Consider the following 19,936-nt stretch of genomic DNA (forward strand, 5'->3'; position numbering starts at 1 on the left):
ATTCCTCAGTAAACATGCCTGCCTTGTAATAGGAATACAATGGAAAACACACTTGTGGATTAATAGAAGTCTCCCCAATTAGAAACAGACTGAGACACTACCCCAGTATAGAACAATGCCTAGTGTTTATACAGAACTTCTCACACGTACATAATATCATGCTGTTGTAAAAGAGAAATATTACTATTTTTCACAGGTGCCAGGGCATAGAGAGGGAAAGATGAATTGTTCAAGGCCACCCACATGGCCAGCCCCAGTCTAGCGCTTGGTCCTGTGCTCTCTCTAGTAAGACAGTATCTAATCTGTCCAGTGTCTGATCTTGAAAATATCGCTTGTAGCTGCCGAAGCACATACGAAATTACAAGTGTTTATTGCTGAATTGTAATTTTTTTTTTTCTGTCCCCTCACAGATCGTAAAGTGTCTGGAATTTCCATTGAAACAGATAACAAAAACGTAAAAGCAGAGGAGTTTAAGGGTACAGTATGGGTATTGCTGTGATTATTTTTAATATATACACAATACATGCAAACTATGTGTATAGAAGCTGTGCAGCTGTTAAGATTGTCTCCTTGTTGCCTGAGAGGTCCTGCTCCTACTCTCTCCATTGACTCTTTGTGTGATCTCAATCTTGTCCCCATTTTCTCTCACTTGATGTGGTTGGACTAGAGGCTCCCCAGAGGTCCTTTTCAACCTCACCTGTTCTATGACTTGTTGGTCAGTCCTGGTATCTCACTCTGTAACTTCTGCCTGGTTTCCTTCCACCCAAAATGATGGGCACTGATAGGAAGGAGAAGCATTAATTATCTTACAAGACAGAGAAGTCAGGGATTAGAGAGAACACAACTATAAGTCAGCTAATTGTCAGTAACTATAATTTAATGGCTATTTCTGATTGTCAGTAACTATAATGGTTATTTACATATTTATATATGTATACATCATATGTAAAATGACAAATGACTTCCAATAATGTGCTGGAGAAGTTAAGGAGGCAGGGAGGAAAACCTGATGTTTGCTGGTTAGATGAGAAAGGCATCCTAGTAGTATGTATGTGGGGTTTTTGGTTGGGTTTTGCATTTGGTTGAAATGGACGGAGATGGGAATTTGGGAATTGAAAGAACTCTTTGCTGAGCTTTAGGGTTTATTAATCTGTTTGAGGTAATAATCAAATATTTTGGAAGTCTCTAAAGCTGTCAGCTGGACTCCTGCCAAGTATTCTTGTCACTTTTGGGGAAGAAAAACTTAAGACATTTAGAGCTCAGGACAGGCAAGAGGAGAGAGAAGCTCTTCAGGTAATATTAAAACTTGAGAAGATTCTCTCTTTTTATATGCTATATGGCTTGCAAATTGTTCTTTTGTTATTTGTATGATGGAGTAAGATCAGCTTAACATAGCTCAGATGCCATGCCAATTTCTTTTTGTGTAGCAGCACTAAGGGAATGGCAGGGGCTGACAGACATAGCTATTCAACTGAATGCAGCCGATCTGAAATGCATTTTTCTTTTCTCCTCCAACAGCTGTTACAGTAGAGGAGGGTGTTCGGTGACTAGAACAGGCTCCCCAGGGAAGTGGTCATGGCACCAAGCCTGTCAGAGTTCAAGGAGTGTCTGGATGATGCTTTTAGTCATATGGTTTAGTTTTAGGTAGTCCTGCGAGGAGCAGGGAGTTGGACTCGATGATCCGTATGGGTCCCTTCCAACTTGAGATATTCTGTGGTTCTATAACCAAATGATAGCCTCTAGACCAGATGTAAATCCCAATTAAATATTGTCCAGACCTCTCCAAGATCCCAGAAGGCTTTTCCAGGCCTGGCAGAGCCTGTGCTGATGCACAGTGTCCTGTGGGCCTACCTTAATGCAAGTCAAGTGGACCTGTTCTGGAAAATACCTCTTGCTGACTCTGTTAGTTATGGGAAAAAGCAGGAGAGGGGAACTATAACTAAGGAGGGTTTTATTAGGTTGTCTCTGTTCTGCGTACCCTCCCTTTCCTCTATTCCATTCCCTTTCTCTGAATAAGATTAGTGGGAGGGCATCAACGCTAGCTTTTTCTGAAAGGAAAAAGTGTGGCACACAGGAAAAGGGCAGTTCGTTCAAGACGGAGGTGACTTGTTCAGCTGAGAACACTTCAGCTGAGCTGTCTCTGTCAGCTAATACAGACCAGCTCATGAGACCAGCCAGCTGTCACAAGGTCAGTAGCAAAAGAAAGCTGAGCTTGAATGATGGTTTTTTTTGTTAGAAGGATACAAAAACAAAATGGAAAGGAAACTTGAGCAAATCTTAAGATTCAGGAAGCCTCCACCCATCCACTCAACCTGAAGTCAGGAACCTCGGGCTTCCTGAGTGCACAGCATGTTTTTCGAAGCGGCCAGTGCATGTGTAACATGCTTCTGGCAAAGAATGCCCTCCTGCCTCAATTCTTCTTTCAACTCTGGACGTTTTTTTGCCTCTAAAAGATCTCCAAGGCTACCAGTCTGGCCCCTTGGAAGCTTTTTGTTTCTCTGTAGAACAAACCTGGGAAATCAGGCTCCAAATGGTGAGTGGGGAGATCTGTTGGTAGCTCTTCATTACCCTTCAGCCTTGTTTGCTGAGACTGGAAACGAGGGTGCCAGTTAATGCAGATTGACTGTATGTTTGAGGAGTGGATGTTTGTCTCCTGAAAGCTAGACAGGCATTGCCGAAACTATAAAGGCTGTTGATCCTTGATACTCTGGCCTGTACTGGAAGATGAGTAGCCTAAAGGTGGGAAGATTGATTTTGTTTCTTTTACAGGAGTTTCTGGGAGATACTAAATTTTACTTTATGAATAGATTTGGAGTCAGTCAAATGTGTGGTTGGATTCTTTCCTCTGCTGTTGTCTGCCAACAATTCTTATTAGTACTTTGACTTAAGAGTTATTTACGGGAGGGGGGGGAATTTCAGCCTGCTGTTCCACAGAGAATGGAATTACTGAAACACTGAGTTTGTCCCAATAACTCACCAATACTGTTTATCATGTCTTCTCTCCCTCTTTAGTTCCCCCATTAATAACTATAGGCTTGAACATAGACCACAATTACGATGATGCAAGCTACATATTAGTGATGGCATATGCTGGTGCCCTGCAGTGAGGGAGGGAAAAAGGACGGTTGAGCTCCCAGTATGAGCTGTTCCTCATTAGGAGCACTAATTTTGTGGGTTGTGTTTGGTCTTTTTCTGCTGGGTTATAGCAACTTTAGCAATAATAAGTAACTCTTAAAATCTCAGCCTTTCTGAAATTTGGTTGGTGGTGCCCACTATACATAAGTCAGGGAAACTTGAGTGGACAGACAGAAAGGTGAACAATTGTACAAACCTTCTTTTCTCAAGAACTCAAGAAAAATATGAGGTAACCACGAAGGGATGTTGTGAGCAGCCTCTGCCTCCAGCAGCGCCAGGAGCCTGGGGGTTCCTCCTGCCCAGCCACCGAAGCCCAGCCCAATGTGCCTGGAGACCTGGGGGTCTTTGTCACAGGCTGATGGACACAGCTGCTGCTGTTTTCCCATTTGCAGGTTCATCCAGTAGTAAGGCTGCGTGCGCGTGTGCACACACCCACACGTACGCACACTCGCGGCACTGGTGCTGCCATTGACGCAGACAGCCTCAGATGAGGCGCTGCCTTCAACAGCACCCACATATAGCACTGCCTGGGCTCGCATAAAGCGCTACGTATAGACAGCTCAGCCTCCTTCCTTCTCTCTGGCCGGTAGAGATTTGAAGATCAGTGCTGAAAGCCCCCACACAACACTCTCTAGATTCACAGGCACGTGCACATTCTTGGATCCCTGAGTACCAGCACAGCCCTTCTGCCCATCCGCTACCCCTGCCTTGCTCACCGGTTCGCCCAGCTTGAGGTTTGCTAGTGAGTTACACACACACCTTCAGGCATACCAGGTTTAGGGAAGACACAAGCACTGCACACACACCCCCCACACACCCACTTCCACAAGCCAGCACCACAAGCCCAGGGGTGCCCACACACCCAGTGCAACCCCAGTTGCTGGCCCTAAATTTACTCAATCCACCTGTCTGTGCCGCGATAGCCAGCACTGCCGGCACCTGTGCTTTGAGACTCCCAACATCTGTGGCCCCTCCAACTACTGATGCAAAGACCCTCCCCCACTCCAGTTGCCCGTGCCATAGTCCCATCAGTTTGGAGACTGGTGGTCTTTGTCATCATCCCTGTTAGTCCCTGTCCATCACGTTTGTGTCTCTGTGGTTTTGTTCATTGCTTCTCCCTTTACTTGTTACCACTTTTGCATTGAAAACGTCCTTGACTAGGAAACCCTAATGAAGCAGGTTCTCACCTTCCACATACCCTTACAATAACCAATGTGAAACTGTAACTAAATACATAAGTTACTTAGGATATTTAACCATCTCCCTGGTATGTTTTCCATCTCCATTAAATTACACATTTATGCAGTTAAACTACTGATACTGAATTTGGAATGGTAATTCACAAAATACTGTTGATAACAGGGTCAGAGTCCCTTTTTCAATGGTGGTCTCCTCAGTGATGAAAATATTTAAACCTCAAATGAGGGTAGGGATACAGAATCTGTGCCCATCCAACATGGGAACATCTAGTCCCCAACATCTGAAGTTTGATCCAAAGACCACTGAAATATGGGAAAATTACTAGTTTGTGTTTCCCCATTGTGTTTGTATAAATCTGGAGAAGGTCTGATGGCATCACTCTGAGCAGTAGATCTGGCCCTTGCTGACTGCTCAAGTTCTTTTGAAAGGGGAATATTAATCTCATGTAGCCTGAAGGTATACGAAACACAATGCTAAAGTCTCTAATTTTCCCTTTTGCATTATTTTTTTTTTTCTTTCCCTCTAGAGGCTATTCTCAGTTGCAAGCACAAATTTTCAAAAGGGATGAGCCTAAGAATAGAATGGAAGAAAATCCAGTCTCAGGGAGTCTCATTTGTCTACTACAATGGTGAATTTACAGGTACAGTACTACAAACTTAAACTGATAGTTTAACATGTCATTCTCTAGCATAGATAGTGATTCTTTCTTGGGGAGTAACAGTAGGAAAATGACTGAAAGAGAATTCTGTTGACTGTCCATACTGAACAGCTGTCCTTTTGAGGAAAAGAATTCTTCCCCGAGGGAAAGAAAAGCATTTGTCATTAAAATCGTCAACGATTAGTTACCTTTTTAATGAAGTTAAATATAATAAAACTCAAGACTACGAAAAATGGTGTTGCACATTCGTTGACATTTTTCAAAAATGAAATTACGTTCAGATATAAACTCCCCATAAGTACTGCAAGCTCTGCACTCCTGTCCTACAAAGAGGTTTCTGAAGCCTCCTGTAGAGCTGGAGGCTTAGATATGAATAATGCAGCAATTTTTATATACATAAAATATAAACTCAGCTGTATATTTTAAATTATTCATATTCTTTTCAGAAATTGAATTTTTGTTTATATGTTCTGTTTATATGTTACCTCGGTTTTGTGTGTGGAAGAAAATATGGGTCTCTGGTACCTTGCACACCATAAATGAAGGTTGAGAAGTAAAACAAAAGCACAACGATTTTGTTAATTTGTAGGGCTTGCAAGATGTGCTGGTCTTGTTGACGAACTTGGTTTTTTTCTGCATATATTTAATTTAGGGAAACATTGGAACTCATGGTTCTGTGCGTGCATGTAACTTTAATTTCATAACAAGCTGTAGAATGAAAAAAAACTCATTGTGAGAAGTCTGATGGCAATATCTTCGCTAAACCCATCAAGTTTTTCTTGCCAAGTTAAAGCGTCAGATACTTTGTGGTCTGGCTCACAATTCTTTCTGTAAGGTAATTAAGTTAGTGATTGCCATCCTTCTAGTGGAAAATAATGCCTTTTTTTTGTCACCTGACTACTGTTATACATGTTGAAATATATGCAGAAAAAAAAAACATTCCATCTTCCAACTAGAAAATGTATGACAGATGTAGGTTTTTTTGAACTGAGTTGGGTTTTTTGGGGTTGTTGGTTTTTTTTTTTTGGACTAAATGGACAAGTTGTGGAAGGTTCTTACTGTCTTGGGAGGAGGATTATGTATTGCTCCTTGATGACAGATAACTAACACTGAACAAATGAGTAATAGTTCATAAATTGTATGTGATTTCAGAACAAGCCAATGAGACATAGACATTTGCTATATGCAAGGAGCACAAACCTTTCTGTTCTCCCTTAAAGGTGATCTTCGAGGCCGAGCAGAGATGCTGAACACAGGAATCCGTATTAGAAATGTGACTAGAAGGGATTCGGGGACCTACCGCTGTGAAATCAGTGCAAAGAGTGAAGAGGGGCAGCACTTGGGAGAGGCTACTATTATTCTCACAGTATTGGGTACAAACCTTATTACTTGAGCTTCTGTAAAGAAATGGAATGATGGCAAGGGGTGTTGGAGGTAGGGTTGTCCGTATGGTGTGTGGCTGCTGAGTTTTTGGCTCTTCTTTGGGTCAGGTTTATAAACAAATGTGCACACGTGCATTCTACAACGTACTTCACAAAAGAGCTTTGCAAACTGCATGCTTGCATCAGAAAGGAATATAACTAGGGCTTTGCTGATATAAATGTGGGTTTCAGTTCTGAAAACTTAGCAAGTAGACTGATTTATGTGATGGGGAAACTTCCATTTCTACTAAAACTGAAGTCACTCAGGGGCTCAGAATCTGGATAAGCTGATCATGGTGTTTGGCACTGGAAAGTCAGCATCTGTCAACATTTATCAAATATTCCTAAGCAGCAGTTCATTCCAATATGCTACAGTCTCCTCCTGTTTTTGGAAGGAGAAATTGCTGCAGTGTCTGCGCAATGCCAGGCAGTGAGCTAGCAATCTGTAGACTTTATTTACAAGAGAGATGATGTTGGCTTGTGGGAGGGGACGGTTGTTATTTGTGGGTTTTCGTTTTTCTTTGCCAGTTGGGGAAAGGAGGGAAAACTGAATGCTGAGCGCATTCTTCTTACATTGTTCCTGGTATTTTTCCTGGTGGATGAGTGGTAGAGGTTGGTAGTTTTCTTCTTTTCTCTGTATGAGGAGAAAAGAAAGCATTTGCTTTTGTAGTTTCTATACTGTTTTTTTCCTATGCAAAAAGAATTAATCTTTTAACTTTGAGACTTTATTTATAATTTTCTTCATAAAGGATGGCAAATTCATGAACTTCTGATTAGCTCCAACAATGACATAACCCCACCTCCTCCTCCTTTCTTCCCCTCTCTGAACAGCTTTCCTCTTTTAAATGTGGCTTCTTAATCTAAAGTTGAAATCTTAGAGCCCAAAGGAGAGAGTATGTCTGTGTTGCTCACAAACCTTTATGAAAGTTAATGTGAATTAGTTAGTATGTCACTTGGTTTTCTTTATTTTTGCTTTCTATTTTAAAATCAGCCAAGAAAAAACTATGAACACTTGTTAAGGTGTCATTTGTGCTTTTAATGTTCTATACATGCCTCTTCACCTTCAGTTTTCTTCTACATAGCTTCAAGTTACGAAAAAAAAAAGTTCCTTTTCTGTTCACGTAATAGAAATGGGAAAAGAAAGGTTCATCTTCATGGCAGAAGTAACGATTAGTTCTCCTGCATCTGTGTGTGGGAATGTTTGGTTTTAATTTAAACTGAAATTTAGTGGCCAAATTGGTTTTGGTCCTCAACCACACAGGCCAGCTATGATGATGGCCAGTCTGACAATCATTTTTCAAAACCCAGTTGACTTCTATTAATACAAAAAATCTTTTCCCTCTTCCTCACTTCTATTTTTAAATACTGGGGCAGGGACGGGGGGAATTGCTGGAGTACAGATTCCCCGAGTTAGCCCTCCTCTGTCTGTGGGCAAGAGGTCCCAAACAAGAAACGAGGTGAAACAAGCTCTCTGGGGTTGGAGGGAGAGTGTGTGGATTGGAGACAGGAAGACACAGCATGTGGGGAAGGCTGGGAGCAAGCCTCTTTCTTCCATTTTTAAGAACTCACAAATTTTACTGTGCTCTCTGCTAGCAGGACTCTGCCTTCAACCCCTTCTCCAGCACCTCGTTTCATTAATGTGGCAGTTTCTAAGCAAGTGCTTACCTCCTCACCAGTGACTATCAAACTGTTGTCATATAGACAATATGGATAAGATGGTGTAACAAGTGCAATTTCATTGTCCAGTTGCTCCGACCGCTCCGGTATGTGAGGTACCCAGCTCCGCAATGACGGGAACAGTAGTGGAACTGAGCTGTAAGGAGACTGAGGGGTCTCCTCCGTCGGAGTACCAGTGGTACAAGAACGGTGTTGCCTTACTGGAAAAGACAGGAGCAGGCAGTGCTAGAGCAGCAAACATAACTTACACCATGAATAAAAAGTCTGGCACTCTGGTAAGTGTAAATAACCAACTCTGTCATATCCAGCTATCAAGAAGACCAAATTTACTGTTTAGAACAATGACTCACAGTGGTCTTAACCCAAAAATGCACCGGGTCTTTGTCAGAGATCAATGTCACGCTGAAATATGTGCTAACAAACGTAGAAGGTGGGTTTTGCCTCAGAGCAATGACAAGCCATAGAGGTTGGGTGATGCAGACAAATTGGGTGAGTTGCAAGGCTGCAGTAATGATAAATGAGCAGAATCTAGAAAATACATGACAAATTTCACCTTGTCAGTTAGCTAACTAGTACCAGGTGAGAGTGATCTCTCCGTATGTCAACAGAGTTATATTTGATAGCGCTTCAAAATCTGAAATAGCAACTTCACACACTTCAGTGGGAGTTGCAGCATGAAGGGCAGTCCAGAATCTGTGCAACCCAGTGGCATTTACACGTTCTGATCTGGTACTTGTGAAGTCAGTGGGAGTGAGTTGGGGCTGTAAGTAAACTTAGTGGTTTTTTTAGTTGTAGTTTGTTTTGTGGGGTTTTCTTTTCCCCCTCGGAAGTGGCCATCTCTCTCATCCCTCCCCCATTAGCTGATCCTTCTAAAAAAAAATGATATATACTACTTACGATGCATTGTCAGCTGAGATTTTTCAGAGGTAGAGTTTTTCTAGGAACACCCTACTGTTTTACATGGTCAAACATGGAAACTGATATGTGACTAAGCATTCAGAGGGGCTGTGGATCTTTCCACATGCTGTGGAAATTAGGTGGACTACTCAAAATTATTAATCACTTCTGAAAATCTTAGTTTTAAAGTGTGGGATATATTACAGGGAAAAAAAGTTAACAAGTCTAATGATTTAAAAATAAATACAGAGAAACACTGGCATTGACATGAGGTCAGTCTCTCCATCTCTTGCTTCCTCGTTTTCATTTTTACAGTAATAGTATTTAATAAATAGTGCAGTTTAAGATTTCTACATTGGAAGAAGAGAGACTGTGCCATTTTGGTGGGGGGGAGAACCCACAAACTTTCTGTGGGAAATATTTTTTGTAGTACGTGATTATTTTTTGTTGTTGTTTTGGTAAAATGAACAAAATGTTCTGATTTCAGGGGTTCTGAAATTGGAGCATGTCTAAGAAAATGCATTTTATTGGAAAGTACTGATCCAGTGAAAAGCATCTCCTTGTAGATACACTCCATCTAGTTAAAATGTCCATCTAAAAGACCCTCTTAGACCAGAAGCTGAAGTTAAGGACCAGTGAATATGACTAGGGAGCTGAATTATGAGGTCAAACTGGATCAGAACTACTCACTTTCAGGGTTTTTGTTTGTTTAAAAAAACCAACCAAACAAAAAAACCCTGTTGACATGTCAAAATTTCTATCCCACAGGGAATTCTGAATTTTTTCCATTCTGATAATGGTTTTGGACTCTTTCTTAACAGCTATTTAACACAGTTACAAAGAATGACACTGGAGAGTATTTCTGTGAAGCCTCCAATGGGATTGGATTATCTCAGAAATGCTCAGTGAAGCGAATGCAAGTTGGTATGTGTCAAAGAAAATAAGGGTGGAAACCAGTCTTGCAATAGGAGGTTTTTTATTACATGATGCAACTGAGAAGCTAAGACCAGATTGAATTACATATTTTTGTTTCATTATGACATTTTGGGGGAGGAATGATAATAATATGAGTTCCTTATATGTAGTTGCTGTGGCTACTTAAAGCATTCCTTTCTTACAGCATAAACATCTCGCTGCATTTCACAGAAAAGCAGCTAGTTTAGTACCTTAAAATTATTGCAGCAGCCAGGCTTTACGTTGCTAAGCATGGAACTTCACAGAACAGCAGCATCCATGTGAGAGCTTTAATATTTCAGAATGCCTTTTGTGGAAGGCGTACAGGATAATGTGCCAGTCCACTGGTTTATTTTCTGTATGAAAAAGCCTCCCTTTTAAGATCTCACATGAATGCATCTCAATAGCGTAACGGATCAGAAATTTGACTGAATTACTCACTTATACCTGCCAGAGGAGCACTGAAGAAGTTAGTGTATCTTAAAAAAAAAAAAAAAATCCTGCTGCCTGCGTCTTTTCTACTTGCATGGTGTAGGTGAAGTGTGACATTGGGTAGCTAATAAAGAATGTAGCAAAGGCTGGAGGGGCAGAGTCTATAATAACCCAAAATGTATGAATGTTTTTGCAAAATATAAAACTAGTGCTTGCAGATGTGATAGGAAAGCAGATGGTAACAAATCCTAACAAATACTGCACAGAAGTTCATGTCCAAGTATTCCATAAAGCAATTGTCTGGTACTTTCTTAAACTTAGCTGAAAATCACTGTATCACGGCTTTTAATGCATCCCTGGTTGATTATGAGCAAGCATTCCACAAGCTACGAAGATAAAATCCCTCCGTTGTGGAAATTCTCACTGAAGTCCTAAATGGCTGTTAACCAAACTCCTCAAAATTGATAGGTTTGGGGGTAAAATTCCCAACCATATATTAATGTATGCTTAAAGTGAGGATCCAGATAAGTAATTGGACATATAACAAAACCCTATGAAAATGTTTCTGCTTGTTGATGGGTTTGTTTTTCCTAAAATGGATGATTGTCTGAAGCTCTGAGTGAGGAAATGGGCATGGGTCATCACCTTCAAAATAAAAATGGCTAGATGTTTCAGTAGCCCAGTGTAGAGTTTAACTTTAGACATCTGGGCTAAAATATTTGTTGGCCTTTAATGTGTTGAATTTTAAAACCCTTGCGGTTTAAAAAATGAAGCAGCATTGAATTATAAGTAACTCGCCTGAAGAGCTCTTCAGGACGGGGACCTGACATTGCCATCAGCTGTTTCAGTTATTTTAGGCAAACTAACTATATGAAAACTCTTGCTTTAAGACTTTTAAAGATTTCCAGATATTTTCCCTTGGAGAAATACAACTCAAGTAATACTTGTTGGGGACAGGTATAATGAGGAGTGTGTATCCCTTGACCCCTCTTACTCTTCCCTTACTTTTGACCCCAACTAAGCAGCTGAAGTGCATCAAGCACCCCTGTTCCTGTGGCTGTGATATAGTAGTGCTTTTGGCCTGCTTATCTACATCTAAGTGTTACTAATTAACTTGGGGAGCTTGGGCCAAAGACCACCTATAGGTCAAAGGCACCTATACACAAGCTGCCTGTAGTAATTAGGAAAAAAAATCCAGCCAACGGAAATTTTTACAACTTACAGCATTGGACTTATGTTTTCTAATTACAGATGACCTTAATGTAAGCGGTATCATCACTGCTGTAGTATTTGTGGCTCTGGTAATGGCATTGTGTGGCCTCGGAGTATTTTATGCCCACAAAAAGGGCTACTTTACAAGTAAGTAAAATGAAATCATTCCTCCTTTGTGTCAAAAAAACTGTCCGTACTTCTGCTGACTGTAACATCTCTTTTTCATGAAGGCTCTAACTCCATGGTACTAAAGCTAAAGAGCGTTACAACAGGAACTTTTCTTGTGCGTTTTTATTCTGCCAACTTCTACCGCAAAAGACACAAGAACTGTGTGCAGTTGCATAAGGCTCGCAAACAGCAATCTAGGGAACGCACCGAGCCAAACCCTGGTTCCCAGAGCCTCTCCGCTCTGGTTTTCGGAGTGAATGGCAAAGAAAGGCAGCAGCAAAGCATTAATCTAAAAGGTCTGAGTGGCTGAGTTCTGATGAAGGGCAAATTAAATTCACTGGCTCCCTCGTCTGGGTCCTGGTGAAAATGCACGTGGAGCAAGTTTGCTTTTAAGGATTGCTTCAAAAAGCTGGACACTGAGCAGCAGCGGTCACATCAGTGCCTGTGGAGTGCCGCACAGCAAGAAGGGATCCCAAATGCTGGGGTCAGAGAAGGGCCGCTGCCTGAGAGTAACAGGCTAGCGGAGCTGCTGGTAGAGTTCACTTTGAAAGCAACCTCACCTTTTTCTCTTTAAACTCACTACACCAAAAAGAGTTATCTGGGTCAGAAACTCCTTCTAGAAACTGAAGAGCTGAATAAGCTATGAATTAACTATTTCAGAGAACTTCAAATCAGCTAAAGAAACTGGTTTTGTCCTAATTCTTTTTTTTTTTCTTTTTCAGAGGAAAGCTCTTCCCAGTAAGTATCTTGATGCAAGTAGTACACAAATCACCACCGATTTCATTTACATTTCTCATGGTTTAGTCACTGTAATGATTGTTTAATGCCTTTCTCACATGATTCTTATATAGTGGCTTTTATGAACACTGAAATAAACCTGATCCTCTACACCAGCTGGTTCCCTTATTAGAAGCAGTGTGCTGGCTGGAAAATGAATTAGTGTTATTACTGTGATAAACATGCAGAGATGTGGCTTTTTACATAGTTGGGCTTTCCACCCCTAACTCAGCTACAGGCGTGCATTTGTCTCCTCTTCAAACTAGAAAAAAGATTATCAGAACCAAATTGAACTGTCCTCATATCCATGTCTGCAGATTATTTTGGGAAATGTTTTATAAAAATATGACTGGTGGAAACTTTCTGAGGGTGTCTGGTCTCCTCCTTTGATATGGATTTATTTCATGCACTTAAATTTCTTAGCAGCAAGTCAGAATTCCTCAAGCTACTTTAGTGCTCCCACACAAGGCTAAAATTGTATGCTTCATTAGAGGCTGGCCTCCATTTTTTTTTCTTTTAAAAGTTTATCTTGGCACTTTTAGGTAATAGCAGGTTAAAAAAAGAGTAATGTACTAAAGAGAAATACAGTCTTTTAAAGTAATATTTGTAACTTATACTGGCCATGAACTAGGCAAAAAGCATAACTGGAAGACTTGAAAAGACAAGCTAGGAAGGTAATTTGACAGTGGTTCATGAGATAATGACAGTTATCTAAAAGCATTCAATGGATTTGTTATTGTAGCTTTTTCATAAGGGGGGGAACCCTAAGGATTGCTGGAAATCTGGAAAAATATATTCATAAATAAGGTTCTCAAAGGGTTAAAACTAACACCAGAAAAGTCACTATTTAACCTATGTTCCTCTCCTGTTCTATGAACAGAAAGAAGACCAACTATCAATCTACGAGTGAAAAGGCAAGTATTTAGCATTCAGTAGCACGTTTAAGGTTTTAGATGTCTTCAAAACCTCTGAAATCTGTGATGTTTTTGTATACATACAGACCCACACACAGCCCTGCCAAATTGTACACGCCACCAGTGCCTGGAGATACCTTCTCTCTGCATTTATAGCTTCCCACTACTCAGCCTCAAGAGCCACACAACTACAGCACCTTGCTCCATGCTTTGCCATCTTTTTCTTTACCACACTAACTGCATTTTTACCTGGTTGTCTTTTGTCTAGTTCTTCTTACATTCCCCTGTTCTATTAGCTTCTTTCATTCTTTTTCTTTCCCATTTTCCTGATGATTTTCCCTCTATCGGATAAACTAAAGCGGTAACACCCTTACACTCTTTGGCGATACCATCTAATGATACTGTTTCTTGTGAAGACTTCCACTCATTTGTGGAATCCGCTTCCATTTGCTTGTATGTATTGGTTAACCAAGGAAACTAACTCACAGTCCTAAGGCAGCAGCGAGAGAAAGATTGGGCCTTAAAATTCCTCTAAAATTAATGTGGGTCAAAAGGCTTGACTGAATATGGAAGCTAAATTTACTACTTCCCCCCTCCCCCTCCTCCTCATTGAGAGGCCACAAGGGCTTTAACTGCATGTACATTGTTCCAGCTTTTCAGATTGGTGCAAAAAGAAGGGAGCTCTAAAACTTCAAGTAGGAGCAACTTAATTTCACTGTCTATAGTTTAAGGCTACATACATTAGTAGCCTTAAAAGCTCACTGAATGCTGCCCATTTCTTTAATCAAAACAGAACATACTAAATAGCATAAGCTTATTCCATCACCTAGTATGTATACAAGAAACTTACTGAGGCCAACTACCTGGTTGCTCTGAGTGGGAAGGAGCAAACTTGAAAGAGCTGTGGTATCTTGTTTATCAAAATTAATGCACTTATGAATCAGATGCTCAACAGAGCTGTTTGATACTTGTATTTTTTAATAGGTTATTACTTCTGTTCTGTGTAGCAGTGCATTCTGTAGACTTCCCTTTCCAGAAAAGAGTAAATGTTAACAGTGCTTCAGGCATGCCTCTTTTCAGGTTCAATGCCTTAGTTTCTTCTGAAATGTACATTAAATGTTAATCTGGTTAAAATCTGTGAATCGTTACTTATGTAACCTTGTTTGCTTTGTTTAGGATTTCAAGCATACCAAGTCCTTTGTTATTTAGAAGATTTCAGCCTCTGTGAGGGACATCAAATGACTACTTGTTATACAAAAGTATCAAAGGGATCTTTTGACCTCTACTCTGTAAATATTGTTTCCATGTGCTACATGCTGAAAATAGAAACTGCCAGTGTCTACATCTAGTCAACCTGTCTGTGATTGCTTTTTAAAAAAACAAAACTCCAAAAAACTTAACTTAAAGATAGAACTAAACTGAATATCCAAGTCAATTTGTGTGAAGACTTCTCATTTTGTTCACGTATACACGCAGCAATACAGGATTCACTCTTACAGCTTGGAACATTCTATTCAAGTAACTTTCATAGATGACCTTGCTACCACTACTTCTTCTACTTACATCTCTGCCATTGTCAGGGGCTCAAATGTTCCTGCAATTCTGACATATCAGTACCTCAACATTGTGGTAGATTTGCCAAAGCCATCTGTAAATGTCTAAGTGGTTGTGCAGACTTAAACTCACTATCCTGACAGAGTAAAGCTTCCTGTAATTGAGGCTAGAGCAGTCTTTTATTGTCTAACATAAAATGCCTACAGCTTATCTTCCATAAGGAGGTGTATCTCTCTGTAGACCCCATATGTAATTTTATTCCGAAGAAAAATCATGTCAGTATAACTCAAGCTGTAGAATCTGTTGAAGTGTCATAAATAAATAGTTCTTCAGAACCTGAAGTGTTCGTGTCAATAGCGCAGTTACTGAAATTTGAATCTCACAGCCTCATTAACAAGTTTCAGTTGCTTCTGTAAGAGTAACACTTCGTCTCTTGTGTGTCCATTGTTGCAGGGTACAAATGAGTATATGTGTGCCTATGCTTTTGGCTGTGTAAGTCCATCACTACCATAGGGCTTTGCTACAGATTTAGTGTTAATTTTTTTCTGCAGAAGCTTTTTGGATGTGACAAGCTCAGAAAAACAAGTAGTTTCTTCTTCATGTATAGTTATTGGTGTTATAACTTCTCAGCCCTAAAATGTAGCTTGGCAAAGAAATTTTGCAGTTAATGTTTAGAAACACTACTCGTATGCCTCAGTCACTTAAAGAGCTGACATCCATAGCTAACTATGCTCACCATACAGTTAAGAACTTCTTCACGCTTCTGAAATCAAACTGAAACACTGCGTTTATTAAATTACAACTGGTGCCATGTTCAGCAACTCCATTGACGTACACCGCTGTTTGGTGTAGAGCCTGTAGAGATCACTTTGGAGTCTCCTCAAAGTTGGGCTCTAAAGGAGGAAGGGGAGAGAGAGAGAGAGAGAACTCATATTAGTCTCTTTTTATTCCAGCCTCAACCACCACAATTCATCTGTTATTCAAAGAAAATCAAACATTAACTTGGCAAGCTCTTGTACATTGCAGTCTACGCCACCACTTTGTTTGTATCAGGGTATGATCAGCTGTGGGCAGCACCAAAGACTAAACCACACTGCTGACAGGTCTGTTGCACCTTAGAGGCATTAATGCAGAAGGTTTAAGACAGACATGCACCTTAGTAACATTCTGCCAAAACAGCTTTTAGCAACACCTGATGTAGGGGAGAATGCAGCAGAGAAACTGAAGAAGTCAACCAGAATGTTACTGGACATGACACCAGTATTTCCAACACAGCTTTGATATAAGTAGTAGTTAACCAAACTCTTCTTGCCTCTTGTGTAGTGCCTTGTAGCTGATTAACAGAAGGGAGTGCACAATTTCAAGCCCACTCAGCAAAAGATACTCTCCACATACCAACACTGAGGAAGGAGTTCTCAGTGTCAAAGGCACAAACTCAGAAGGGTCAGGGCTTTTGACGGGAGGGCTATTAATGCCTGTTATCCTTGCTACAAAGAGTCTGAGAGTTAAAGCTCAGCTTATACTAATCTTCACTAAGACAAAAAATTAAGTTCCTACCCATCTAGCCACTTAGGTTTGAAGATTTGTTGAAATTGGATTAAGGATAGGCAACTGCGGTAAAAGAAAAACCCCTCTTCTGTTCCTATGGTCACACAAACTTTGTTTCATTACCAAAAAAAAAAAATCCTAAACTTTAAATATGTATTGTTTCACATATTACACAGAAGTAAAACTGAATATAAAGAAACCACATCCCTAAAACGGGAGGGGGGGAACCCCAACACTGTCAATCCTACTTTAGAGATGCTGTTTTATTTGCACCACTAACAGTCTGACACTAAATTCTTCCTTAATCCAACTGAAATATCACCAAAAACCCAAAACATTTTTAGGTGTGTTCCTAGTCTAAATTAGCATTTCCAGTTAGCCCAATCAGAATTACGTCACTGACTACGGTGGCCTCACCTCGGCCAGCTGTCAGATGCCCACAAAGCCTCATGCTCTCTCACTCCTTCCCTCCCTCCCTCCCCTGGAGGGTTGAAAATAGAGACAGCGGTTTTCACCTTTTTTTAAAATATGTTGTCACAGAAGCAATCCCAGCATCGCTGACTGCCTCAGCTGTGTCCTGCAGTGGGTCCCTTTTGAAGCCAGATGGAATTGGCTCTGTCCGATGTGTGGACACCCCCTGGCCTCTCCTGGTAAGAGGCCACCCCTGCACCCCCCCACTACCAAAACCTTGCCATGTAAACCAAATACACTGGCACATTCAAAAGACTGCTGAATCCCGACTACCAGCTGCTTACAGCTTATGAGAAAGACAGCTTACCCCCTGCAAAACCTGACTTTAGCTAAAACTGCTTCTGAGCAATGAAGACTTTGAGCTGTACTTACATAAGCAAACAAAAGAAACAACTACAGAAATGAGACTGTCCATAAAAAAAAATTAGGTTGCCTTTACATCCTAAGGCAGGCAGAGTCTGCGCAGTTTCTCTGCATTCTTGATAAACCAATCATCACAAGCATTCTTCTTGTCATAATCAATCTGGGTAATACGAAAACATGCTAACACAAACTTAGAGCAGTTAAACAGAAGCCTTATCCAAAAAACTGAAGAAAAGAGTTTAACATCTTAGTCATGAAATAATCATAACTAACAAAGTTAAGTTCTGTGTTCATTTTCTGAAATCACCAACTTTCCAGATGAACTTACAAAATTTACAAATAGCAGTTTGGATGACAGACAACTGGCTTTCAAATTATAGTCTGCTGACCTCTTTGAAAGGATGAGAAAAAAAAAACACCAAAACAATAAGCCCTGGGACATTTCTATTTCTATTTGGGCTATTTCTTTAGGGTCTGTGAAGGGTAATTAAGATGTCTGATCTGACTGCAAGTTTTGTTAAGCATCAGTGTAAGTCCACAGCTCTACTGGAAAAGGCAAATAATCAAAAGAAGAAGTCAGATGGAATCAGATGTGAACTGTGTGAAAGTAAGGAGATTCACTAAGGGCATCTTGCATTAAATTAATGATCCAAATAAAAACTAAATGCGAATTAAGAAAACTGGTCAGTGAATTCAGTAAGATTATTAACTCACCCTCAAATTTAAATTCTGGAAACTTGGTTAGATCTCCTTCACCATACGCCCGTTGAAGTCTAGCAAGGGATTCATTCATGTCTTTCTGAAATTCAGGGCCTGCATCAATAGGCCCTCCAGATTGCCTAAAAAAACATTACAAGTTCTGATTAACAGTTCCATTCTGAAATTTCATGTGGAAGTTCTACACTTTCATGACCGTTTACGAATTGAAAACCTTTCTGACAACCAACTAAAGCAAATCATTTAAAATATTTCCAAAAGTCGAGATATGACACACCTTAGGGCCTACTTACCTTATGCATAAACAAGCTTCTCAGGGTAAAGAACAGGCTTTCTACGACCAACGATGAAAATCCAAGCTACAAAGGTAGCCTTTTGAGACATAAAACTACACTGAATATCCAGGCTTTCAGGGCTCTTACTTTCACTTGTTCCATGTGTGATTCCCTAAGAAAATTGTGATTTGTACCTCTGCTATTTCTCAATTAGTGATCTTGGTTAGTAAACTTAACTGTTCTTGCAAAGAGAACATGTTTTGAATACTAAACAAGCAAAAAAGCCAAGAGACAGGGAACCCTGCATTCATATAGATTCAGACAGGAATTTCTTGGGATACAAACATAAAATAATTAAAATGGTAACTCTTTAGATTACCAATTTGTACCAATACAGATATCACTTATGATTGGTAAAGCCACCAAAAATATGCCTCCCTACACAGGCTAGTTTGTAGGTGTGGAAACACACACATGCCTCCAGAACTAAGTAGTGGTTTATTTCCTTCCCAAGAATAAATTACACAGAATCAGTATAGTTTTAGTTTCCTGTTAAGTATTTCATTTAAACATTACAAGACTCTAAGATCTCATTTGAATGAACTGCTTATTAACCTAAGATGTTTCATGAATTAGCCTCACAGTTCCGTTAATTCTCAATTGCTTTTGGAGGCTACTTCCATTCAGCTTCTGGAAACAAGACTGAAGAATAGGCGTTTTCCCTAGACAGAAAAAAAAAAAAAGGGAGGGGGCTTTTTTTTATTTTTTCCTGTTTACAGAGCACACAGATGGGTAAAAATTAACATACTAGTATGTTCACATACTGTGCAAAACCACTTAATCGAGTGCCTTAACTTCCCAAGAAGAATGACATCAGCTTTACTACTTTTTTTTTTTTTTTAAGGGGAAATAATGGACATTTTCTGTCAGGTACGCGAAAACAAGCCTTCTCACTTGTGACACTATCAAGAAGTATTGCAGGAAACCATACCTTAAGTATTTAGAGACCAACTTAAAAAGCTACCATATTTTAGCATTTGTTAAAAACAACATTTTTTACTCCTTTTGCCATCAGCCTTTACTTACTTGCTCTTTGTGTTGTATTCTCTGATCTTGTCCAAGAAGAGCTTCTGAACCGGGTCAAGCTCCTTTGTCTTATTAAAGACAATAGCAGAAAGCCCTATGTTTCTGCGCAAGTGAATGGAAACAGCAGAGCGAAAAATGGAAGAAAGTCGTAGAATCTGATGCAGAATCATGATGACACTTACACTTTAGCTAAAAAAAAAAAAAAAGCCAAAATATAAACACCGAATTAGTGAGCTCTTCCCACAATGTAAACGCATGAAAAAGTAAAAAATTCAGTTCAGAGCTGAGCTTTAAACCAGACAGAACATTTAAACCGGGATGCAATCTGGGGCGGCACCTCGAGCGGCCAGTGAAGCCAAAGAGCCCTACGCCACTGGGCACGCTGCTACACCTCCCGTTCAACTGCCCACCGCGACCGACTTCGCTCTCACCACCACCGAGATAAACCGGGAATTTCAGGTTTTGTCTTGTTTAAAG

The 19,936-nt window shown here is 40.2% G+C and overlaps 2 protein-coding genes across 2 annotated transcripts; one reads left to right on the forward strand and one right to left on the reverse strand.

The window, feature by feature from the left end:
- The first annotated feature begins 416 nt into the window (after positions 1-416).
- JAM2 (junctional adhesion molecule 2) lies at positions 417-14,654 on the forward strand. Its single transcript, XM_009695087.1, has 9 exons — positions 417-476; positions 4,862-4,975; positions 6,214-6,366; positions 8,161-8,366; positions 9,810-9,912; positions 11,626-11,733; positions 12,477-12,492; positions 13,412-13,445; positions 14,622-14,654. The coding sequence occupies exons 2-9, from the start codon at positions 4,900-4,902 to the stop codon at positions 14,652-14,654; spliced, it is 729 nt and encodes a 242-aa protein (XP_009693389.1). The 5' UTR covers positions 417-476; positions 4,862-4,899.
- Positions 14,655-15,760: 1,106 nt separating this feature from the next.
- ATP5J (ATP synthase, H+ transporting, mitochondrial Fo complex, subunit F6) lies at positions 15,761-19,651 on the reverse strand. Its single transcript, XM_009695089.1, has 3 exons — positions 19,460-19,651; positions 18,096-18,220; positions 15,761-15,892 (listed from the first exon to the last, which is right to left on the reverse strand). The coding sequence occupies exons 1-3, from the start codon at positions 19,627-19,629 to the stop codon at positions 15,864-15,866; spliced, it is 324 nt and encodes a 107-aa protein (XP_009693391.1). The 5' UTR covers positions 19,630-19,651; the 3' UTR covers positions 15,761-15,863.
- Between the last annotated feature and the right edge of the window lie 285 nt (positions 19,652-19,936).

The sequence above is a fragment of the Cariama cristata genome, unplaced genomic scaffold, assembly GCF_000690535.1.
Source record: "Cariama cristata isolate BGI_N322 unplaced genomic scaffold, ASM69053v1 scaffold10142, whole genome shotgun sequence".
NCBI classification, from domain to species: Eukaryota; Metazoa; Chordata; class Aves; order Cariamiformes; family Cariamidae; genus Cariama; species Cariama cristata.